Source organism: Coregonus lavaretus (genome assembly GCF_964263955.1).
Source record: "Coregonus lavaretus genome assembly, chromosome: 1".
Taxonomy (NCBI): domain Eukaryota; kingdom Metazoa; phylum Chordata; class Actinopteri; order Salmoniformes; family Salmonidae; genus Coregonus; species Coregonus lavaretus.
In genome coordinates this window covers 68754515-68781716 of record NC_139988.1, presented here as the reverse complement: position 1 = coordinate 68781716, position 27202 = coordinate 68754515, and the positions used below count along the sequence as shown (strand labels likewise).

General features: G+C 40.8%; 1 protein-coding gene across 1 annotated transcript in view; it reads right to left on the bottom strand.

Annotated features, from left to right (window-relative positions):
- LOC311130972 (zinc finger protein 385C-like) overlaps window positions 1-27202 on the bottom strand; it is a gene marked incomplete at both ends in the record, with an annotated part of 127317 nt that overhangs the window by 52391 nt on the left and 47724 nt on the right. Inside the window, 2 exons of the mRNA XM_084163815.1 lie at window positions 11814-11937; window positions 15895-16049. Of these exons, the coding sequence (XP_084019941.1) occupies window positions 11814-11937; window positions 15895-16049 (279 nt within the window). The remainder of the gene's footprint in view (window positions 1-11813; window positions 11938-15894; window positions 16050-27202) is intronic.

Below are 27202 nucleotides of genomic sequence, written 5' to 3'. Positions count from 1 at the left end.
GATCTCATTATTACTGAAACAGGATACAAGTGGAAAATATAAAGATCCAGTCCATTTACAAAATTGGAGGCCACTTACACTTCAGTGTTGTGATGCAAAGATCCTAGCAAAATGTATAGCGCATAGAATTAAAAAGGTATTGTCGGATATTATTCATTCTAATCAGACAGGTTTTTTACATGGAAGATACATTGGAGATAATATAAGGCAAGTATTGGAAACAATAGAACACTATGAAAAATATGGGAAACCAGGCCTGCTATTCATAGCAGACTTCGAAAAGGCATTTGATAAAGTTCGACTGGAATTTATATATAAATGCCTGGAGCATTTCAATTTTGGAGAATCTCTTATAAAATGGGTCAAAATCATGTATAGTAACCCTAGGTGTAAAATAGTAAATAATGGCTATTTCTCAGAAAGTTTTAAACTGTCAAGAGGAGTGAAACAAGGTTGTCCACTATCGGCATATCTATTTATTGTGGCCATCGAGATGTTAGCTATTAAAATCAGATCCAATAATAATATCAGAGGATTAGAAATACAGGGCTTAAAAACAAAGGTGTCATTGTATGCAGATGATTCATGTTTTCTTTTAGATCCACAACTAGAATCCCTCCACAGCCTCATAGAGGATCTAGATACATTTTCTAACCTCTCTGGATTAAAACCAAATTATGACAAATGTACTATATTACGTATTGGATCACTAAAAAATACAATTTTTACATTACCATGTAGTTTACCAATAAAATGGTCTGATGGTGATGTAGATATACTCGGAATACATATCCCAAAGGAAATAAATGATCTCACTTCAATAAATTTTAATAGAAAGTTAGCAAAAATAGATAAGATCTTACTACCATGGAAAGGAAAATACCTGTCAATTTGTGGAAAAATCACCCTGATTAACTCTTTAGTATTATCCCAGTTTACCTATTTGCTTATGGTCTTGCCTATGCCTAGCAAACAGTTTTTTAAATTATATGAGAAAAAAATATTCAATTTTATTTGGAACGGCAAGCCAGACAAAATTAAAAGAGCATGTTTATATAATGAATATGAATTCGGAGGACAGAAATTATTAAATATTAAAGCATTAGACCTATCACTAAAATCTTCAGTCATCCAAAAGTTATACTTAAATCCGAACTGGTTCTCAAGCAAATTAGTAAGATTGTCTCACCCACTGTTCAAGAAAGGCCTTTTTCCCTTTATTCAGATTACAACCTCTCACTTTCAGTTATTTGAAAAGGAAATAATCTCCCAAATGTCACTATTTCTAAAACAAGCCATAGAAAGTTGGTTGCAATTTCAATTTAATCCTCCAGAAACGACAGAACAAATAATGCAACAAATATTGTGGTTAAATTCAAATATACTAATTGACAAAAAACCTTTATTTTTTGACAGAATGTTTAAAAAAGGTATAATCTTCGTAAATGATATCATCGGTAGGACTGGTGGAGTTATGTCGCACATGCAGCTAACAAAAACATATGGAAATGTCTGCTCTACCCAGAATTACAACCAAATATTTGCAGCCTTACCGCAAAAGTGGAAGAGGAAAGTTGAAGGGGGAGAAAGTAAGGAACTTGTCTGTCGGCCTTGCATTAAAGAACATAATTGGTTAAGGAAAACTGTGATAAATAAAAAAGTATATCAGTTTCACTTAAGGACCAAAGGATTGACAGCCGTCCCATATAGATTGCAAAATAGTTGGGAAGAGATCTTTGACGTACCGATCCCATGGCATAGTGTTTATGAACTGACACGCAAAACGACACCGGATTCAAAAATTAGAATCTTTCAATTTAAATTATTATATAAAATTCTTGCTACCAATAGAATGTTATTTATATGGGGGATACAATCTTCCCACCTCTGCAGATTTTGCTGTGAAGAGATAGAATCATTAGATCATTTGTTTTGGTTCTGTCCATTTGTAGCTTGTTTTTGGACACAGGTCCAGGAATGGCTAAAGGATTGCAATATTTACCTGGAACTAACCTTGCAGATAGCATTACTGGGTGATCTGAAAAGTCATAGTCAATCAATCAATAATATAATAATACTTTTAGCAAAAATGTTTATTTTTAATTCACAATCTGTAGAAGCAATGAGAATAGAAAGGTTCAGAACTTTTGTAAAACATCACAGTACGGTTGAAATATATATGGCAAATAGAAATCCTATATGGATGGTGTTAAGAGATAGATGGGAGGTATTGAATAGAGTTGAAGGATGGGACTAATAACAAATAACAACAAATAATAACAAAGATAGCTAATAATGTAAGCATACTGTGTCCATAATAAGTATATAGGTTGTATGTTGGGAGCTTTTGGGAAAGAGCACAGTTAGAAAGATATGGCATTTAGAAGCAAACCGGATGGACATCATGAAAATGATCGGAGAGGTTGAGAGTAGAAGAAGTTCAGGAGCAAAAAAATAAATAAATATATATATATAGATATAGAATTATTGTAAAATTAACTCTGTCCATAAGGTGTAGATAGTAAGTATAGACCGGAAGTAGAGGCCTGGGCGTTGTTGTTCACTAATTTACTCCAAGTAGGGAAAGGATGGTGGGGTTGAAAAGTAATAAAGGGGAATATATATATAAAAAATAAAAATAAACATGGGGGATTGGAAGTGATGCAGACAATTACATTGATAGAAGATACAATCTATCTGCAATATTAAGCTGATCCATCCCCCCTAAAAAAAAAAAAAAAAAAAAAAAAAAAGAAAGGCTATGGCTGAATTGTCAACAACACCCATGTCCACAAATAATTAAAGTTACAACCACCACTTTTTGGCCTCCCTCTTTTTGGTTTTACTGGATCTCATAATTCTTGACAGGGATTTTAAGAACATTTAGCTTTCTAAAAATCTACCATACACCAAAGAAGAATGATAAACATTGTTGCAGCCAGTTTTCGTATTTTCTTGGTTATGCAAATATTTGTTTATTAAATCATATGCTCATCAAGAATCATTTAATTTCTATATATAATAATAATATATTTATTTTATATACAACTTTTCATTACACGTTGAATCACAAAGTCGCTTTAAAAACAAAACAAACAGAAAACAATTTATTAAAACAAATGTAGGAGGATCTGGAAGTTATTGGGTGATGGTCTTCCACAGCTTTAGATGATAGACAATTTAGAAAGGTAGTATCTTGAGCGGAGGGAGCATTGATGGTACAGCCAGGCAGAGAGGTAGTGACATCTGACAGACAGGCCACGGAGCTCTTCATCGGGCACCTCGTTGTCTTCGATGTTCACAGCTCCTCCTCCGTAGATCAGGCTGGATTGTCCACTACTGAAATGTAGCACCCACCTGGGTGATGCTTCAGCCACTGTAAAAGTGCCAGTAAGACCACCACACCTCAGCAGTAGTCCTGCAAATCTCCCAATATCTGCCTCTGCATCACCTCACACCGCAGTCATATAAATATATGGTTTATGCATTCATTTGGTTATGTAGTCTCTTATTATGGTCCTATGATTTGAATTGGAATAGGTCAATTACGCCCTCTAGCCTCAATTAGTTGGAAGTACAGGTGGGCCCACCAAGAAGCCACATATAGACAGGTTGGTTGTTTAGCAACAAAACCGACGCGTGTGCAACTATGGGGCAAAACAGACGGGGTAGGCTTAGATTGTTGACAACATGTAAACTATATTTCCTCTCCAATGTTTATTGAAAATATAAATAAACGAGCACAATGAGCACTTCTTGTCTCTCAAATACATTGTTAGAGTTGTTGGTTAGCTAGCTAGAGAATTCTAACCATATTAGCATTGACATGAAATCAGTCAAAACATCTCAAAACAACACATGGTATCAAGAACAAGCTAAAACTAGCTGAAACAAGCCACCTACGATTCCCCACATGGCAGCTACCATTCAGAATAATAACAATGGATAGTCCCCTGTAGCTCAGTTGGTAGAGCATGGCGCTTGCAACGCCAGGGTTGTGGGTTTGTTTCCCACGGGGGGGCCAGTATGAAAATGTATGCACTCACTAACTGTAACTCGCTCTGGATAAGAGCGTCTGCTAAATGTCAAATGTAAATGTAATAGCTTCAGGCCCCATCGATGCTCGCGCATAATTTTCGTGACGTTGTCGGCCAACCTGTCTATTGGGTATTGTGGCGTACCGCAGGTTAGCCAGCAGGGGGAGACTCGTCGAGGCCTGGTGACAGACGGAGTCTACATCACGCAGCGATGGCTCTCTCTGCTGGACGTGCCAGGTCTCGACGGGCTCTCCGGCCAGGACTAATTGGGGCTGATTGTGGTTGGTGAGTAATCAAGGGGCTGATTGCTCACCAGCTGGACGAGTCCCATAAAGCTGCCAGAAGGGCACCACACGGGAGTGGGGACTGGGGAAGAGAGGTTATTCCTGTATAGTTGTGCTCAGTACCAGAGATAATACACATCCTTGAAACCAAGCTAATACAATTCTGTCCGTGTCTGATCTATGTAAACGTTTTGACCAAACACCCTGGTCTGCCACAGTATATAGAGATAGGAAGTAAGGCCTACGAACACATTTTGTGGTCCACCCTGTTTCTACCTGTGGTGCATTGACCCTAAAACAGTGAAGAATAAGTGAGAGAATAAGAAAGAAATACATGCATCTGTCCCTAACCCTTCTCCACTCCACCACTCTCTTCCCTTCTGCTTTCTCTTTCCTGGCCTTACTGCTCCTTCGCTCCATCCTCTCGGGCTTTAGCTCCTTGCTGTCAGTTGACATCACGGTGCCAGGTTCAGTGAACCATTCACAGCCCTGCGAGGGAGACTGCCAGGGAAGCTGTGCCTGCCCCCGTGCCAGCTGCCAGCACCGCTCCATTCACAGACACACCCTCCAGTGTACGTGTGTGTGTGTGTGTGTGTGTGTGTGTGTTATATGAACGCTTCAACCGAAGTTTTGGAAAATGTTGGTGATATGGTATATTTCTAGTTGTATAGTGGACAAGAAACCTGGACAAGAGGAATACCTATGTGAGAATGCTGTTCATCGACTACAGCACAGCTTTCAACACCGTAGTGGCATCCAAGCTCATCACTAAGCTCAGGGCCTTGGGTCTGAACTCCTCCCTGTGCAACTGAGTCCTAGATTTCCTGACGGGCCGACCCCAGGTGGTGAGGGTAGGCAACAACCCCTCTGCCACGCTGACCCTCAACCTGTGGGTCCCTCAAGAATGTGTGCTCAGCCCCCTCCTGTACTCTCTATTCACCCATGACTGCATGGCCATGCAAGACTAACTCAATCATCAAGTTTGCTGATGACACGACAGTGGTAGGCCTGATTACCAACAACGACGAGACAGCCTACAGGGAGGAGGTTAGAGCCCTGGCGGAGTGGTGCTAGGAAAATAACCTTTCCCTCTATGTCAACAAAACAAAGGAGCTGATCGTGGACTACAGGAGACAGAAGAGGGAGCACGCCCCTATCCTCATCAACGGGGCCGCAGAGGATAGGGTCAAAAGCTTCAAGTTCCTCAGCGTGCACATCACTGAGGACATGAAATGGTCTCACCACACCGACACAGCTCCTCTACAACCTCAGGCAGCTGAAGAAATTCAGCATGGCCCCTAAAACCCTCACAAACTTCTACAGATGAACCATTGAGAGCATTCTGTCGGGCTGAATCACTGCCTGGTATATGTGACCCGTTTCAAGAAGCTGGCGTATGTCACACGTCACTACTTCACAGGAGAGGCATTTGAACGTTTTTATTTATTTTATTTTATCAAAATGTGTTTTTTGGCAGAAATGTCTTCTGGAACATGTGAACTTTCATGTGCCTTAATAACAAACTTGTATGCCATCTGTAAATACGAATCAAATTAAATTAAAGCCCGTTAAATTACGAGCCTAGTTTGTTTAGCCAGCAGACCCCTGCAACTTATGCAGAACGCTGTAGCCCGTCTGGTTTTCAACCTTCCCAAGTTCTCTCATGTCACCCTGCTCCTCCGCACAGTCCACTGGCTTCCAGTCGAAGCTTGCATCCACTTCAAGACCATGTTGCTTACCTACGGAACAGCAAGAGGAACTGCCCCTGCCTACCTGCAGGCTATGCTCAAACCCTACACCCCAACCCGAGCACTCCGTTCTGCCACCTCAGGTCTCTTGGCCCTCCCGCTCAGCCCAGTCCAAGCTCTTCTCTGTCCTGGCACCCCAATGGTGGAACCAGCTTCCGCCTGAAGCTAGGACAGCACAGTCCCTGCCCATCTTCCGAAAACATCTGAAACCCTACCTCTTCAAACAGTATCTTAAATAATCCTCCTCCTCACCTCGACCCCACCCCCCAAAAAATAATTTAACCAGCACTTGCACTTGTAGAGTCTTCTGATGACAGACAGTGAGTGATGTGCTGTTTTCACGGAAGAAGTTGACTGAGTTTTGAAATCAGTGAAATGCCCGGTGGAAGTAGATAGATGATTGACAAATGCGGAGAGAGTCGAAAAGAGAACACAGAAGGCTGTTGTATAAAACACCTCCGGATTACATCTTCAAACTAAGGGCAACCTCGACTAACCTGTGCCCCCGCACATTGACTCTGTACCGGTACCCCCTGTATATAGCCTCGGTACTGTTATTTTACTGCTGCTCTTTAATTATTTGTTATTTTGTTAATTTTCTTCTTTTTTATTTTTACTTATCTATTTTTTACTTAACACTTAGTTTTTTTTAAACTGCATTGTTGGTTAAGGGCTTGTAAGTAAGCATTTCACTGTAAGGTCTACACCTGTTGTATTCGGCGCATGTGACAAATACAATTTGATTTGATTTATTTTGAACCACGGCATCCATGACAGAGAGGGAGAAGTGTTCATCCATGTATACGGGTAAGAGTCTAGCTACATTTTCAGATACAGTGGGGAAAAAAAGTATTTAGTCAGCCACCAATTGTGCAAGTTCTCCCACTTAAAAAGATGAGAGAGGCCTGTAATTTTCATCATAGGTACACGTCAACTATGACAGACAAAATGAGAAAAAAATATCCAGAAAATCACATTGTAGGATTTTTAATGAATTTATTGGCATATGATGGTGGAAAATAAGTATTTGGTCAATAACAAAAGTTTCTCAATACTTTGTTATATACCCTTTGTTGGCAATGACACAGGTCAAACGTTTTCTGTAAGTCTTCACAAGGTTTTCACACACTGTTGCTGGTATTTTGGCCCATTCCTCCATGCAGATCTCCTCTAGAGCAGTGATGTTTTGGGGCTGTCGCTGGGCAACACAGACTTTCAACTCCCTCCAAAGATTTTCTATTGGGTTGAGATCTGGAGACTGGCTAGGCCACTCCAGGACCTTGAAATGCTTCTTACGAAGCCACTCCTTCGTTGCCCGGGCGGTGTGTTTGGGATCATTGTCATGCTGAAAGACCCAGCCACGTTTCATCTTCAATGCCCTTGCTGATGGAAGGAGGGTTTCACTCAAAATCTCACAATACATGGCCCCATTCATTCTTTCCTTTACACGGATTAGTCGTCCTGGTTCCTTTTCAGAAAAACAGCCCCAAAGCATGATGTTTCCAACCCCATGCTTCACAGTAGGTATGGTGTTCTTTGGATGCAACTCAGCATTCTTTGTCCTCCAAACATGACGAGTTGAGTTTTTACCAAAAAGTTATATTTTGGTTTCATCTGACCATATGACATTCTCCCAATCCTCTTCTGGATCATCCAAATGCACTTCAGACGGGCCTGGACATTTACTGGCTTAAGCAGGGGGACACGTCTCGCACTGCAGGATTTGAGTCCCTGGCGGCGTAGTGTGTTACTGATGGTTGGCTTTGTTACTTTGGTCCCAGCTCTCTGCAGGTCATTCACTAGGTCCCCCCGTGTGGTTCTGCGATTTTTGCTCACCGTTTTTGTGATCATTTTGACCCCACGGGGTGAGATCTTGCGTGGAGCCCCAGATCGAGGGAGATTATCAGTGGTCTTGTATGTCTTCCATTTCCTAATAATTGCTCCCACAGTTGATTTCTTCAAACCAAGCTGCTTACCTATTGCAGATTCAGTCTTCCCAGCCTGGTGCAGGTCTACAATTTTGTTTTTGGTGTCCTTTGACAGCTCTTTGGTCTTGGCCATTGTGAAGTTTGGAGTGTGACTGTTTGAGGTTGTGGACAGGTGTCTTTTATACTGATAACAAGTTCAAACAGGTGCCATTAATACAGGTAGCGAGTGGAGGACAGAGGAGCCTCTTAAAGAAGAAGTTACAGGTCTGTGAGAGCCAGAAATCTTGCTTGTTTGTAGGTGACCAAATACTTATTTTCCACCATAATTTGCAAATAAATTCATTAAAAATCCTACAATGGGATTTTCTGGAATTTTTTTTCTCAATTTGTCTGTCATAGTTGACGTGTACCTATGATGAAAATTACAGGCCTCTCTCATCTTTTTAAGTGGGAGAACTTGCACAATTGGTGGCTGACTAAATACTTTTTTTCCCCACTGTATTATAAGTAACTAATTTTGTCTGAAAGTCAATTTTATTGCAAATTAAAGCTTACTGTTAGCTAGCTAGCTAACGTTAGCTGGCTGGCTTGCTAGCTAACGTTACTTGTATGATTTGTGTAGTAATATTATTTGTATCTCAGAAAGTATTTTGCATTGCTAGCCTAATGCTAGCTAGCTAGATAACATTTAACCTAGTTGGTTAGCTTTAGCTACTGTACCAGCAGATTCACGCAACCGGAAACTTGGAAAAATACAAGGTCAAATCATGACATCAGTGATCTTCAGGTCGGAAAGCCGAAGTTCTAGAAAGAAGCCTGAGTTCCCGATTGGGAATTCCGAGTTGGATGACCGTTCAAATAGATATTTCCCAGTCGGAGCTCGTTTTTTTCTGAGTTCCCAGTTGTTTTGAACGCACTGAAGTCGGAAGTCAGAGATTTCCCAGTTCCCAGTTCTGAGTTCCCAGTTGTTTTGAACGTGGAATTAGAGTTGGGATTATGGTTCATTGTTTACATGTCTACACAAAAGACTCCACTATGCAAGTAACCATTTCACTATACCATTTACACATTCTGTATCCTGTGCGTGTGACAAATAAACTTTTATTTGATATAGTTTGTGTTTACCAGAGACGGTAATATAAAGAACAACATGACCTGCACTAAAATCAGATTAGTATATAGGCCAAGGAATAGATAAAGTGTATTTTTACTACTACTTTTTGAAACTACTTTCACCACCTTTAGTCTTGAACTCTTTGGTTGTTTACTACACTAACTTATTCACTCTGTTTAGCAAATGGCCTACGGCTTAAGAGGGTGTGAATGATGTTGAATGGGTGTTGACAAAGAAGAGCTCTGCAGTAGGTGTCCCAAAACATTCACGGGCAACTTTCTCAAAAGTGGGGTTACAAGTTGATCAACTTTCAAACCAGAATTACTTTCCCATTGGTCCTCAACTGCAGTGTATGATACAATGCATTCGGAAAGTATTCAGACCCCTTGACTTTTTCTACATTTTGTTACATTACAGCCTTATTCTAAAGTTGATTAATTCATTTTTCCCCCCTCACCAATCTACACACAGTACCCCATAATGACAAAGAAAAAACAGAAATATCACATTTACATAAGTATTCAGACCATTTACTCAGTACTTTGTTGACGCACCTTTGGCAGCGATTACAGCCTCGAGTCTTCTTGGGAATGACGTTACAAGCTTGACACACCTGTATTTGGGGAGTTTCTCCCATTCTTCTCTGCAGATCCTCTCAAGCTCTGTCAGGTTGGATGGGGAGAGTCGCTACACAGCAATTTTCAGGTCTCTCCAGAGATGTTAGATCGAGTGGACCAGGCTCTGGCTGGTCCACTCAAGGACATTCAGAGACTTGTCCCGAAGCCACTCCTGCATTGTCTTGGCTGTGTGCTTACGGTCGTTGTCCTGTTGGAAGGTGAACCTTCGCCCCAGTCTGAGGTCCTGAGCGCTCTGGAGCAGGTTTTCATCAATGATCTGTCTGTACTTTGCTTCGTTCATCTTTGCCTCGATCCTGACTAGTCTTCCAGTCCCTGCCGCTGAAAAACATCCCCACAGCATGATGCTGCCACCACCATGTTTCACCGTAGGGATCGTGCCAGGTTTCCTCCAGACGTGACGCTTGGCATTCAGGCCAAAGAGTTAAATCTTGGTTTCATCAGACCTGAGAATCTTGTTTCTCATGGTCTGAGAGTCTTTAGGTGCCTTTTGGCAAACTCCAAGAGGGCTGTCATGTGCCTTTTACTGAGGAGTGGCTTCCGTCTGGCCACTCTACCATAAAGGCCTGATTGGTGGAGGGCTGCAGAGATGGTTGTCCTTCTGGAAGGTTCTCCCATCTCCACAGAGGAACTCTGGAGCTCTGTCAGAGTGACCATCGGGTTCTTGGTCACCTCCCTGACCAAGGCCCTTCTCCCCTGATGGCTCAGTTTGTCCGGGCAGCCAGCTCTAGGAAGAGTTTTGGTGGTTCCAAATTTCTTCTATTTAAGAATGATGGAGGCCACTGTGTTCTTAGGGACCTTCAATGTTGCAGAAATGTTTTGGTACCCTTCCCCAAATCTGTGCCTCGACATAATCCTGTCTTGGAGCTCTACGGACAATTCCTTCGACCTCATGGCTTGGTTTTTGCTCTGACATGCACTGTCAACTGTGGGACCTTATATAGACAGGTGTGTGCCTTTCCAAATCATGTCCAATCAACTGAATTTGCTGTGGGGATGTTCTTCAGCGGCATGGACTGGGAGACTTGTCAGGATCGAGGGAAAGATGAACAGAGCAAAGAACAGACAGATCCTTGATGAAAACCTGCTCCAGAGCGCTCAGGACCTCAGACTGGGGTGAAGGTTCACCTTCCAACAGGACAACGACCCTAAGCACACAGCCAAGACAACGCAGGAGTGGCTTTGGGGCAAGTCTCTGAATGTCCTTGAGTGGCCCAGCCAGAGCCCGGACTTGAACCCGATCAAACATCTCTGGAGAGACCTTAAAATAGATGTGCAGCGATGCTCCCCATCCAACCTGACAGAGCTTGAGAGGATTTGCAGAGAAGAATGGGAGAAACTCCCCATATATTTGTATTTGTATTTGTGTGCCAAGCTTGTAGCGTCATACCCAAGTAGATTTGAGGCTGTAATCACTGCCAAAAGTGCTTCAACAAAGTATTGAGTAAAGGGTCTGAATACTTAATCTGACTATTCACAATAATTGCATTATTGTGTGCATGTGAACATACCCAGTATGGCTGACTGAGCGACACAGGTGGAGATGATTTCAGTTGATTAATGGCTTGTCACAGAAACAGATGTGGGAATATGAAGGAAATAAGAAAGAAGCAACCCCGAGACACCTCTTTTTGCTGTCTGTGAGTCAGCAATTTGAAGTATAAATTGCCTTTTATTTTACTTCAAATATTTGTTCTTTTTAGGATTTTTACTTACAGTGAGTCAACCTACACATTTATTTTGCATATTTATGTATCTCTTGAGAGATAAGTTATGTATTGTTTTTCCCTTGTCTTTTTACCTAGTGTTTCTAGGGTGCAGTTGTCTTTGGTCTAATTTCACACAGTGACTGAGACTCGAGTGCTGTTCTCCAAAGAAGCAAGGTCATGGCGTGCACACACACACACACAAACACACACTCAGGCTTATGCATATACACACAGTCACACATATACTTAGGGAGCCCCAACCTAGATGCAAGCTAAACCAGCAGAGAAAGAGAGAGGAGCAGCCAGGTGAGTTAACTGCCACACAACACTAAAATGTGTATGTGTCTGTGTCCAGTACCTGTGTGTGTGCGCGTGGCGCTGGAGGCCTTGGCGAGGCTGAACTGGTGAAGCCTCCTTTGGTGAGTCTTGCCGTTGTAGTGGATCTGGGCCTGGGCCAATGAGTTAAGCTGGATTTTACACACCTTAGAAAAGAGAGATGTTTTTACACATAGAGATATACATTCTATGTACACTGTACTTTTACTACTATTAGAATGATATGTTCTATTTAATAATCTGGTTTTGTATCCACCTTGACACGGGGGCTGGACAAAAAAACAACTCTACAAAAAGGCTTCTCGCTGTCATACACACACACACACACACATTCTTGGGATGTAACGATTCACTGATATGCATTAGTGCCAGTTCAAATGTTTAAGATAGGAGTGCATGGATCCTTGAGAGCCCAAACCGAACCAAATGTAACATGAATCGGTCCGAAAATCGATTCAAACGTTTCGAACCGCAGGTTCACTAATGTTTTTTACTCATATCATTGTATTTCCCTCCGCTGAAAATACCTCTATGTTTTTGCGTCCTCTCCTTCAGTAGCTATCGAACAAAGCACGCAAATGCATATGACAGTCATTGATCTCCAAGTCAGATAACAACTGTGCGCACAGAGCGCAGCTGCTCCTGCCAAAAATATCATATCCCTGTTCTAATATTCATACATCTTCAGCATTCAAATGCTTGCAAAATGGCTTTCGCAATGTCAAATTATAGGCTTTATTAGTTGGGTGACAACCAATGTCATTTGCTGGGTCATCCTTAGCAAATACGCTATAGAAAATGTTGTTTTACCTGCGGAGTTGTGTAGGCTACCAAAGTGAACACAACTCACATCTTACTGATTGCACATCTAACTGCTGATTGGAGCTTTTCGATTGCCAGGTTTACCTAAGAAATAGTTTTGGTAGTTTTGCTTTAAACTCCTTGAGTCCCACGGTCATATTGGAGTGATTTAGTGCTTCCAACCCCTCTTTAACATTGTGTGTTTGAGCTAGAGTCTTATTTTTTGCATTGGATTCTTTATATTATTTTTTTATGTCAAATAGTTTTGTGTTCTACTTGTAGCCCTGGTTGTCCTGAAGAGAAAATGGTAAAACACTTCAATGTGAGGCTAAATTTGAGGGCAGAGCAAGCAGATAAAGTAGTGAATTTCAGGTTTTTCACCCAGGGATTGCCTGGGTATGAAAAAATATTTAAACAGTCTTTGCATTTGATCATTTTTACATGAACAGGGTAAAGTTGTAAATTCATAACAGCAATAATCTTTGCGCAACGCACTGTAGGCTTATGGTTGGAGAGGGAGACGAGCAGCTCCAAACGGTCAAAATATGCTTTCTGCCCTATGGCTCAGTTCATGTGGCTACACACACCATATACAGTGCCTTCAGAAAGTATTCACACCTCTTGACGTTTTCCACATTTGTTGTGTTACAGCCTCAATTTATAATGAAATAAAATTTAGATTTTGTGTCACTGGCCCATAATGTCAAAGTGGAATTATGATTTTCTACATTTTTACTAATTAATAAAAAATGAAAAGCTGAAATGTCTTGAGTCAATAAGTATTCAACCCCTTTGTTATGGCAAGGCTCAGGAGTAAAAAATGTGCTTAACAAGTCACATAATAAGTTGCATGGACATTATTTTTGTATGACTACCTCATCTCTGTACCCCACAATTATCTGCAAGGTCCCTCAGTCTAGCAGTGAATTTCAAACACAGATTCAACCACAAAGACCAGGGAGGCTTTCTAATGCCTCGCAAAGAAGGGCACCTATTGATAGATGAGCATGGTGAAGTTATTACACTTTGGATGGTGTATCAATACACCCAATCACTACAAAGATACAGGCATCCTTCCTAACTCAGTTGCCGGAGAGGGAGGAAACAGCTCAGGAATTTCACCATGAGGCCAATGGTGACTTTAAAACAGTTACAGAGTTGAATGGCTGTGATAGTAGAAAACTGAGTATTTCTCCACAATACTAATCGAAATGACAGAGTGAAAAGAAGGAAACATGTACAGAATAAAAATATTCAAAAGCATGCATCCTGTTTGCAATAAGGCACTAAAGTAAAACTGCACAAATGTGGCAAAGAAATTGACTTCATGTCCTGAATACAAAGCGTTATATTTGGGGCAAATCCAACACATCACTGAGTACCACTCTTCATATTTTCAAGCATGGTGGTGGCTGCATCATGTTATGGGTATGCTTGTCATTGGCATGGACTAAGGAGTTATTAGGATAAAAATAAATGGAATAAAGCTAAGCAAGTTTTAACTTAAATTGGCAAGACTTGAAAATGGCTGTCTAGCAATGATCAACAACCAACTTCATAGAGCTTGAAGAATTTTAAGAAGAATAATCTGCAAATATTGTACAATCCAGGTGTGCATAGCTCTTACAGACTTACCCAGAAAGACTCACAGCTGTAATCGCTTCCAAAGGTGATTCTAACATGCAGACTCAGGGGTGTGAATACTTAGAGTGGCAAGAAAACGTATGTGAACCCTTAGGAATTACCTGGATTTCTGCATAAATTGGTCATAGAATTTGATCTGATCTTCATCTAAGTCACAACAATAGACAAACACAGTCTGCTTAAACTAATAACACACAAACAATTCTACGTTTTCATGTCTTTATTGAACACACTGTGTAAACATTCACAGTGAAGGGTGGGAAAAGTATTTGAACCCTTTGCTTTAATAACTGGTTGACCCTCCTTTGGCAGCAATAACCTCAACCAAACATTTTCTGTAGTTGCGGATCAGACCTGCACAACAGTCAGGAGTAATTGTGGACCATTCCTGTTTACAAAACTGTTTCAGTTCAGCAATATTCTTGGGATGTCTGGTGTGAACCGCTCTCTTGGGCCACTCCATAAGGTATATTTTATTCTGTTGAAGCCATTCTGTTGTTGATTTACTTCAGTGTTTTGGGTCATTGTCCTGTTGCATCACCCAACTTCTGTTGAGCTTCAATTGGCGGACAGATAGCCTTACATTCTCCTGCAAATGTCTTGATAAACTTAATTCATTTTTCATTAGAGATACTTTTGTAACCCTTTCCAACTTTATGCCAGTCAACAATTCTTAATCGTAGGTCTTCTGAGGTCTCTTTTGTTCGAGGCATGGTTCACATCAGGCAATGCTACTTGTGAATAGCAAACTCAAATTTTGTGAGTGTTTTTTATAGGGCAGGGCAGCTCTAACCAACATCTCCAATCTCGTCTCATTGATTGGACTCCAGGTTAGCTGACTCCTGACTCCAATTTGCTTTTGGAGAAGTCAATAGCCTAGGGGTTCACATACTTTTTCCAATCTACACTGTGAATGTTTAAATTATGTATTCAATATAGACAAGAAAAATACAATAATTTGTGTATTATTAGTTTGAGCACATTGTGTTTGTCTATTGTTGAAGATCAGATCAAATTGTATGACCAATTTATGAGGAAATCCAGGTAATTCCAAAGGGTTCACATACTTTTTCTTGCCACTGTATGTAAATGAGATACAGTATTTCTGTTTTTCAGTTTCAATCAATTAGCACACATTTCTAAAAACATGTTTTCACTTTGTCATTATGGGGTATTGTGTGTAGATGGGTGAGAATTTGTATTTATTTAATCCATTTTGAATTCAGGCTGTAACACAACAAAGTGTGGAATAAGTCAAGGAGTATGAATAGTTTCTGAAGGCCCAGCTCCTGAGCTCCATCAGTATCAGATTTTAATTTAGAATGGAAAATGAATGTGTTCCTGCTACAAATGTTAGTACATCGAATCGTATCGTATTGAATCAAACCAAATCGCATCGATTCATTCCACAAATCAAACCAAATCGCACCGAATTGTTTTAAACTAAAAGTATCATTCCTGTATCGTATCGGAGCCCATGTATCTAGAGGCGTATCGAATCGTGCTTGAAAGGAAAGATTCACATCCCTAACACAAACAGACACACACAGGCGCACACACACACACAGGCACAAACTCACAAAGGCGCGCACACCCACACACACAGACACACGCACAGAGCGGGACATTTCCTTATTTTTCCTATGGATGTCACACACCTCACATAGAGTCACACTGCCCTGTCTCCTCTCCCGCTTAGGCCTCCGCCCCTGGGCGGTCCGCTCCTCTTCCTCTTCTTCATCCTCCTCATCTTCCTCGGCCTTGGGGGGGAAGACATTCTCCAGCAGCCCAGGGCTCCTGGGCCTCTTCATCCCTGGGAGAGGTCAACCAAATGTAAATACATTAGGATCAGTTAAGGCTGAGACGCAACACTGATTTTTGCATCAACCAGATTAAGATTCCTTTACTGTAGCAATGGTCGTCAAAATTGTTAAAATATTAAAAATACAATACTGATAAATGTAACAGTTGGACAATGGATAAAGATACTTCAAACTTTTAAATGTGTTAAAATCCATCAGATATTGACTGAATTATAGCACATACAACATTGCACTGGCATGGACAACATAATGAATTGAGTTCAGGCATTTTGGTGGGAATTTTGGGATGACATTTATTTTCAAATCTCACTTTAATAATGCACTCATTTATACATTTTCTTAGTATATCAGGTACTTGTTTAATATTTTGATGATAAAATAAAGAAAATGATATGTGCCTTATTTGCATATACACAAATTATTCACATATTCTTACAAAAGGGCTATACTCCCCATGCAATGAATCATTTCTAAAACAAGCAGTCTTGATAATGCATATGTGCAACAATGAAATGGCTCTTAAAACTTTTTATATAGATTGAAGCTGGAGTGAAGTGGCGAAAAAGTCATCAGATACTTGGCCATTGTTGGTTATTGATGGTAATAGATCTCAAAGGTGGGCCACACGATGCTTCTGGAGCCTTAGTGTGAATATTTCCAGAACAACCACAAGGGGACAGAAGTGCACAGTTCATCTTTATGGCGGGAAGTTGAAGAGGAAAACTCACAACCTCTCCATTATTTCTCAAGGATCTCCATCTCCAGCCCTGGAGAGCACCTGGATGTGCAGTCCTTTGTTCCATCCCAGCACACTTGTATCATGGTCTTCTGACTGATCCTTGATGATTAAGGTCCAGACAGAAGACTATGAAACAGGTGAGTTAGTGCTTGGTTGGAACAAAAGCCTTTACAGCACCCAGTAGCTATCACCAGGACCAGAGTTGGATATCATCCATCCCACCTCTTTTTATTTCCACAATAATTAGTGCTGTAGTACATTCATTAGGGCTATGTGAGTTAACAGAGTTCTATTTGACCAAATGAATTGTTCAAACTAGCTTGCAAGTCCCTTCAAATGCTTTAATCGCACATGTATTAACTCTGATCAACTTATCTTAAACCAACATTGCAGCATTACAGTACCAACTACCGAGTCGAGACACTGCAAGATAAGAACCATCTTTCGGCTTATTTCTAATAGATCAGATACTAAAGATTATTCCTCAGAAGAACAAACCAGGAATAGCTTTCCTTTGAAAGTGTGTAACACCTGTAATAGCTCCCTGATTACATGAGATTGACAGACAGCAAAGATGTGGTCCTCTGTAGCTCAATTGGTAGAGCATGGCTCTTGTAACGCCAGGGTAGTGGGTTCGATCCCAAAATGTATGCACACATGACGGTAAGTCGCTTTGGATAAAAGCATCTGCTAAATGGCATATTATTATTATGTTGATGTTATGAAATTAAATCAAGCTTGGTACGAAGATGTGGAGTTTATGTTATGAAATTAAATCAAGCTTGGTACAAATGTCGCTGAGTCATCTGCATATAACTCTGATCAACATATCTCAAACCAACATCGCAGCATGGATTGTAAACTTTCATGGTCAAAACATATTGATGCAACAGTAACTAAGATGGGGAGAGGTCTGTCGATAATAAAGCACTGCTCTGCCTTCTTAACAAGGCAGGTCCTACAGGCCCTAGCTTTGTCGCACCAGGACTACTGTCCAGCCGTGTGGTCAGGTGCCACAAAGAGGGACTTAAGAAAATTACAATTGGCCCAGAACAGGGCGGCACGGCTGGCCCTTAAATGTACATGGATAGCTAACATTCATAATATGCATGTCAATCTCTCCTGGCTCAATGTAGAGGAGAGATTGACTTCATCACTACTTGTATTTGTGAGAGGTATTGACAGGTTGAATGCACCGAGCTGTCTGTTTAAACTACCAGCACACAGCTCGGACACCCATGCATACCCCACAAGACATGCCACCAGAGGTCTCTTCACAGTCCCCAAGTCCAGAACAGACTATGGGCGGCACACAGTACTACATAGAGCCATGACTACAAGGAACTCTATTCCACATCAAGTAACTGATGCAAGCAGTAAATTCTGATTTAAAAAACGGATAAATATAAACCTTATGGAACAGCGGGGACTGTAAAGAGACACACACACAGGCACAGACACATGCATACACACACAAGATAACATACTCACTATACACACACGTACACATGGATTTTGTGTTGTAGATATGTGGTAGGATAGTAGTGGCCTGAGGGCACACACTTAATGTGTTATGAAATCTGTTGTGAGATTAATTGTAATGTTTTTAAAATTGTTTAACTGCCTTAATTTTGCTGGATCCCAGGAAGAGTAGCTGATGCCTTGGCAGGAACTAATGGGGATCCATAATAAATACAAATACAAATATTTAGCTTTGTGCTTTTCAAATGATAATAGTGCCATAATTAACATGATAATGATTTAGTTGTGGAGTTTATACTTGAAGCTCAGTTAAAATTCACTGTACACATGAAATGAGTGAAGGAATATTACAAATGAACATGTTGTATGAAAGCAGCTAAGCCATGGAATGATAGGCTTTTCAAGGTTGTGTGACGACTAGGGTTGCCTGGATGTTTTTATAAGGTTGGTGTGCTGGCACTGAATGAACACTTACTGTATAAGTAAGCTGAATAGCCTTATGCAAGCATTTCCCTAGATAGATAATTGTCCAGGACAGGGCACAAAGGCCCCCAAATTAACATCTAGGACCTTAACCAAAATGTTCAATTGAAACCAATTGAAGCCAAACCATTTTAGGCAGAGGGAACAGAGCCCTATACAATGGCAGGGTAAACATTGTATCCTACTTTAGCCCTGCATGAATCATTCATGGTAAGGAGTGGTCCTGTGTGGTTCAGTTGGTAGAACATGTGGTTCAGTTGGTAGAGCATGGAGCTTGCAACCCCAAGGGATGTGGGTTCAATTCCCACTCGGCAGTGGTGGAAAAAGTACCCAATTTTCATACTTGAGTAAAAGTAAAGATACCTTAATAGAAAATGACTCAAGTGAAAGTGAATGTTTTAATTTACGGATAGCCAGGGGCACACTCCAACACTCAGACATAATTTACAAACAAAGCATTTGTGTTTAGTGAGTCCGCCAGATCAGATGCAGTAGGGATAACCAAGGATTATCTCTTTAAGTGCGTGAATTAGACAATTTTCCTGTCCTGCTAAGCATTCAAAATAGTATTTTGGGTGTCAGGGAAAATGTACAGTGCCTTGCAAAAGTATTCATCCCCCTTGCCGTTTTTCCTATTTTGTTGCATTACAACCTGTAATTTAAATGGATTTTTATTTGGATTTCATGTAATGGACATACACAAAATAGTCCAAATTGGCACCACAACAGACCTGCCAAGAGAGGGCCGCCCACCAAAACTCACGGACCAGGCAAGGAGGGCATTAATCAGAGAGGCAACAAAGAGACCAAAGATAACCCTGAAGGAGCTGCACAGCTCCACATCGGAGATTGGAGTATCTGTCCATAGGACCACTTTAAGCCGTACACTCCACAGAGCTGGGCTTTACGGAAGAGTGGCCAGAAAAAAGCCATTGCTTAAAGAAAAAAATAAGCAAACACGTTTGGTGTTCACCAAAAGGCATGTGGGAGTACTCTGGTCAGATGAGACTAAAACGGAGCTTTTTAGCCATCAAGGAAAACGGTATGTCTGCCGCAAACCCAACACCTCTCATCACCCCGAGAACACCATCCCCACAGTGAAGCATGGTGGTTGCAGCATCGCGCTGTGGGGATGTTTTTCATCGGCAGGGACTGGGAAACTGGTCAGAATTGAAGGAATGATGGATTGCGCTAAATACAGGGAAATTCTTGAGGGAAACCTGTTTCAGTCTTCCAGAGATTTGAGATCGGGATGGAGGTTCACCTTCCAGCAGGACAATGACCCTAAGCATACTGCTAAAGCAACACTCGAGTGGTTTAAGGGGAAACATTTAAATGTCTTGGAATGGCCTAGTCAAAGCCCAGACCTCAATCCAGTTGAGAATCTGTGGTATGACTTAAAGATTGCTGTACACCAGCGGAACCCATCCAACTTGAAGGAGCTGGAGCAGTTTTGCCTTGAAGAATGGGCAAAAATCCCAGTGGCTAGATGTGCCAAGCTTATAGAGACATACCCCAAGAGACTTGCAGCTGTAATTGCTGCAAAAGGTGGCTCTACAAAGTATTGACTTTGGGAGGGGTGAACAGTTATGCATGCTCAAGTGTTCTGTTTTTTTGTCTTATTTCTTCTTTTGTTCACCCCCAAAAATATTTTGCATCTACAAAGTGGTAGGCATGTTGTGTAAATCAAATGATAAAAATGACCAAAAATCAATTTTAATTCCAGGTTGTAAGGCAACAAAATAGGAAAAATGCCAAGGGGGGTGAATACTTTCGCAAGCCACTGTATGGAGTAGAAAGTACATTATTTTCTTTAGGAATGTAGTGAAGTAAAAGTACAAGTTGTCAAAAATATAAATAGTCAAGTAAAGTACAGATACCCAAAAAAACGACTTAAGTAGTACTATAAATGTATTTTTACTTAAGTACTTTACACCACTGCCACTCGGCCACCCATCCGTAATCATGATGCACGCATGACTGTAAGTCGCTTTGGATAGAAGCATCTGCTAAATGCCATATATTATATTGTATTAAAAAGTGTCCCATTTGAAACCAGAAGGCATTACCTCTAGCGAACTCACAACTGGAAACCATTAATTTTCAATGGGGGGAGGAGACACAAGGATACATTAAGCGACTTAACAGTTGGCGAGTATGAGCTCGGCGACCAGAGATCAGAAAATCCCAAGTTTATGCAAATCAGAGGAGGGAGGGTCTTGCTAGCCAGCTTTGACCCCATGCTTAAAAGGCAACGTGACAACACCCACAAAGAGAGAGCTCGACAATTCCTTACTACTTTGTAGCTTTCGGTATAACTGGGTCGTTACATAGCCTTAAATATGTGGACACAAATATGGCAGTCCCATCCACATAACCATTAATTCAGCAGCTCAGAAAGTCAGTTATCATTATGGGATCAGTTAAAATGAAAACCTGAATATAATAATACACAGGAGGCTTAGAGAATGAGGACCAACCCATCTGGACACCACAAACCGCTTAACAACGTGGTTTTCGGCCAGTTCAGTTAAGGTTTGGCAGAGTTTCCAATGTAAATGGTTATCCTCTCTCTTTGCCTGGCACCTGTGTGGGTAGTTGGGTAGTGCCTGCCCTGTAGTGAGCGAACGTTGAGCGATGGGTGGCCCTAAAGTGGGATCAGAGATTGGCACAGGAGAGGGCCAACTGTGCCACCTGGAGCAAGCTCTATTGACTGCAGCGTCTCTACCAAAAACACACATGCAAGCAAGTGCAAGCATACAAATCACACACACACACACACACACAAGCAGGTACATGCACACACACAAGCGTACGCAAAGAGCCAGCTACCGCCCGTTTCTCCCACACAACTAGGGTTGAAAAACTACCGCAAATGTACCAAAGTTACCTGATTTTTTTGTACATTTGGTAATTAACAGATCATTTTTGTAAATCTATGAAAATCTTGGTAATTTATACTTGAATAACTTTTAATAAATGTATTCATATAAAATATTCATAAAAAATATACAGTACCAGTCAAAAGTTTGGACACACCTACTCACTCAAGGGTTTTTCTTTATTTTTACTATTTTCTACATTGTAGAATAATAGTGAGGACATCAGAACTATGAAATAACACATATGGAATCGTGTAGGAAACAAAAAAGTGTTAAACAAATCAAAATATATTTTATATTTGAGATTCTTCAAAGTACAGTGGCTTGCGAAAGTATTCAACCCCCTTGGCATGCAAAATATTATTTTTTTGTGAAACAACAAGAAAAAAGACAAAAAACTGAAAACTTGACCGTGCATAACTATTCACCCCCCCAAAGTCAATACTTTGTAGAGCCACCTTTTGCAGCAATTACAGCTGCAAATCTCTTGGGGTATGTCTCTATAAGCTTGGCACATCTAGCCACTGGGATTTTTGCCCATTCATCAAGGCAAAACTGCTCCAGCTCCTTCAAGTTGGATGGGTTCTGCTGGTGTACAGCAATCTTTAAGTCATACCACAGATTTTCAATTGGATTGAGGTCTGGGCTTTGACTAAGCCATTCCAAGACATTTAAATATTTCCCCTTAAAACACTTGAGTGTTGCTTTAGCAGTATGCTTAGGGTCATTGTCCTGCTGGAAGGTGAACCTCCGTCCCAGTCTCAAATCTCTGGAAGACTGAAACAGGTTGAAAAAACAAATGATAAGCGCAAACCAGATGGGATGGCGTATCGCTGCAGAATGCTGTGGTAGCCATGCTGGTTAAGCGTGCCTTGAATTCTAAATAAATCACTGACAGTGTCACCAGCAAAGCACCCCCACACATGCGGAGATCATCTGTTCACCTACTCTGCATCTCACAAAGACACGGCGGTTGGAACCAAAAATCTCACATTTGGACTAATCAGACCAAAGGACAGATTTCCACCAGTCTAATGTCCATTGCTTGTGTTTCTTGGCCCAAGCAAGTCTCTTCTTATTATTGGTGTCCTTTAGTAGGGGTTTCTTTGTAGCAATTTGACCATGAAGGCCTGATTCATACACTCCTCTGAACAGTTGATTTTGAGATGTGTCTGTTACTTGAACTCTGTGAAGCATTTATTTGGGCTGCAATCTGAGGTGCAGTTAACTCTAATGAACTTATCCTCTGCAGCAGAGGTAACTCTGGGTCTTCCTTTCCTGTGGCGGTCCTCATGAGAGCCAGTTTCATCATAGCACTTGATGGTTTTTGCGACTGCACTTGAAGAAACGTTCAAAGTTCTTAAAAAGTTCCGGATTGACTGACCTTCATGTCTTAAAGTAATGATGGACTGTCGTTTCTCTTTGCTTATTTGAGCTGTTCTTGCTATAATATGGACTTGGTTTTTTACCAAATAGGGCTATCTTCTGTATACCACCCCTACCTTGTCACAACACAACTGATTGGCTCAAACGCATTAAGAAGGAAAGACATTCCACAAATTAACTTTTAACAAGGCACACCTGTTAATTGAAATGCATTTCAGGTGACTGCCTCATGAAGCTGGTTGAGAGAATGCCAAGAGTGTACAAAGCTGTCATCAAGGCAAAGGGTGGCTACTTTGAAGAACCTCAAATATAAAATATATTTTGATTTGTTTAAAATAAAATTGGTTACTACATGATTCCATATGTGTTATTTCATAGTTTTGATGTCTTCACTATTATTATACAATGTAGAAAATAGTAAAAATAAAGAAAAACCCTGGAATGAGTAGGTGTGTCCAAACTTTTGACTGGTACTGTATATATCTGTGTCCATATTGTCCATCTAGTGTATAGACAGACCTATGGTAGGGTTCAAGAGAAAATAGCCTACCCGTACAAAAAAAACACATGTCAAGTTTTCAGTTTCACATGTGAGGAGGTCTGACGACCGAAAGCTCAGCCTAAATAAATTGAATTGTGCATTGATCCTGAGTGTTCTGAGATTCACCTCACACATTTTCCGTTTCACGTTAAAAACTTTCCAATGTGAAAATCGGATATGCAGTTTCACATGTGAAAAACTCACTTTCACATGTGAAAATCTAACTTGCAGGTTCACATGTAAGAAAAGTCAGTCTGTGACAATTTCACATGTGGAATTGCAAATTCAAATGTGGCATAGAAATAATGTTATTCTCCTCACATGTGAAAAGATGGTGTTAACACGTTGCAGTAGCAATGTTTCCACCGGTGGAATTAAGGTGACCACTTCTAAAAAGCCCAAATGCGGGACATGGAAAATATTTTGCAGGACATTTGTGTAACAGTAGACAGAATAAATTTTCTGGGGCAGGTTAATGGATCAGGTTCAAATGGCGACATAGTTCTGCTGTTTGATGGTCACTGCCTGTTAAACGGGCTATCCTTAGTTGCTACATCATTTTGAAATTCATGATGTGTACCCATTGATTATTGAAGAACATAACGTATAAATGCCTCATAAGCTTAGTTCAACTGTCATACCCAATCAGAACTCAGAATATAAGCTTGTTTAACTCCAATGTTTGTAAACAAAGTAAATGTAAATAACCACTGTTTAAATATGGTTAAAACTATCATTTTTTAAAACATGGATGGTCAGTCTTTGCATCCATAGCGTAGTCTATGGATTTGAGAGTGGTTATATTTCTCCAGCCCATCCCTCAGCTTTTTACTGAAGCTGTGGCGGGGAGTCCTCTGTTATTTTTCAATAAAGAATTGCCACTTTAAACACCTTTAATAGAGTAATAGTGTTATTATATGGTGCAACCCTCTAGTGAGTGAGTTACATTTGTGCAATTTATCAAGCAAAACTTCTGAAGTCGAGAACAAAATTCTTAGCATTTCAAACAAAAATAATGATATTGAAAGCAAAACAGGAACCCAAAAGTATTGATAGTAAATCAGAATATTGCAAGGAAATCATTTTTAAATGCGAGAACAAATACATTTTAAATGGATGCAAAAAAATAGTTTTCTGTGATTTCTTTTGGATGATAACGCAATTAAACAAAATGCCTCCCAGTTTCCTGCCTCCCTCTTTCCTTGCAAGTTTTGACACATTCATTCCGGCAACATAGCACCCTTCATCCCACTGCTGGTTTGCCTCTGAAGCTAAGCAGGATTGGTCCTGGTCGGTCCCTGGATGGAAGCCCAGATGGATGGAAGCCCAGATGTAGCACAAGGGAAAAACACGTGAAAAATGGAAGTCATTCATTTTCACGTGGTTTTCGGACACGAGTGATACATTTCACATGAAGATTATTATTATTTATTCAATTGTATTAGACAAGTGGTTTTCGGGCACGTGTGAAGTTTCACGTGAATTTTTCCCGTTCCCACACGTGACTTTTTTTTCTCACACGTTTATTTTTCACATGTTTATTTCTTACCACTTACAGCTACATCTGGGCTCCCACCCAGGACTGACCCTGCTTAGCTTCAAATGCAAACCAGCAGTGGGATACAGGGTGCTATGTTGCTGGAATGTGATTTTTTAAATTTGTTATTTTGTAAGGGTAATTAATGAAGAAAATAAACATGTAATCAACAATGACATCATTTGCAATAAACTCTTCCAACTATTTACTTTTTCACAACTGCCACCAGTTCGGCATCAAAGCACTTACAACAAAGACCTATTGACATAGTAAAATAAATAAAAGCGTGTAAAAATATAACGGATATTCCATGCTGAAACCCTCATTTTAAACACCAACGGTATTCACTAAGTTATATTTAGGATAATGGTTTACTGCTTTGTCATTCTATTTTACATAATTAAAACTTATTTTATTATTTTATATTTTACATGTTATGAAAATGACCTAAAGTCCTTGAAAGTTTTCGATGATTTCGAAAGTTACCGGTAACATTTTGGGATTTCCCTTGAGGCAGCCCATTGAAGGTCACCAATCATTGGCTGATCTCCCGGTGACAGAGTGTGACTCACCTGCCAACAGTGGCTGAGTAGAAACACACTAACAGTTTAATGTCTGGTACAGCCAGCCAGCATGACACACACACAAGGCTATGTACCCAGCACCATACACACGGGCTATGTACCCAGCACCATACACACGAGGCTATGTACCCAGCACCATACACACGGGGCGGGGCTATGTACCCAGCACCATACACACGAGACTATGTACCCAGCACCATACACACGAGACTATGTACCCAGCACCATACACACGAGGCTATGTACCCAGCACCATACACACAAGGCTATGTACCCAGCACCACACACACGATGCTAGGTACCCAGCACCACACACGAGGTACCCAGCACCACACACAAGGCTATGCAGTGTTTCCCCTATATGCATTTAGCAGCGGCGCGCATGTGGTCCCCTTTGATTTTGTAATGTTTGAGTCACTCAGATAGCATAAGAACAAGGCACAAGCCATTGCAAAATGTGTTTAATTGAAGGAAATTTGTTTTAAAATTTCACATTTTCTTTCAGCCCCATTGCAAAAAGTGTAAAATGTCAGTTTCAAACTAATTTCCTATAATTCTACACATATTGCCATGGGGCTGAGAGAAAATGTTTCAAACTAATTTCTTGCAATTATATACATACAAACTGCAAAATGTTCTCTCTGCCCCATGGCAAAATGTGTATAATTTAAGGAAATGTGCTTTAAAACCCACCACCACATACAGTATATGAGGCTATGTGCCCAGCACCATATGTACAGTAGACGACCCCCCTAGACGATGGCCCAGCATATCTCTACCCCTGTAAATACTAGCACTCATCAGCCTGTCCCGAGTTGGTAAAGAGAATAAAACCATGATGTGTCTCAGACAGGCACATAAAAGCAGGCCGTAAAGGATGTTTTATGCCCAACACACTCTTTCTCTCTCCCTCCCTCCCTTCCTTCCTCCCTCTCCCTCGCTGCACCTCATAAAGATGGTGACAGAATGCTGTTCCCAGATCAGCTGGCAGCTGGGAAACTAGAGAAGGAGTAGGGTTGAGTGTGTGTGTGTGTGTGTGTTTGTATTGTGTGTGTATAGTCTACTCTGAGCATGTGTCTACTCTGAGCGTGTCTTCTGTGCGCCTATGTGTGTACGCGAATATGTGTGTTTTTGTGCTTAGAACATATACTTAAACTTGTGAGTAGGGCTGACCTTTGAGTCACATCAATTTATAGCAGCTTGGATTGAATGTTGAAGAGAAGTTGGAAACAGATAATGACCTGACATGATCTATTAACCCGGCTTGTTATGGGGAGGCCTCTGAGATTAAGGATATCCCCTATTCTCACCTGATCCATGGCATGCCTGAACCCACACCCTGCCCTCCCCCAATCACATCATCGCCATGGGGTACAGGGTGAAGTTTTCCCTAGAAACAGATATTGGTGCACTTTTGCATTTTCCCAACTAATGGTTAAGGTTAGGATTGTGGAGGGGAAGCTGATCCTAGATCTGTACCTGGAAACCTCACCCAGGAGCTCACCATGG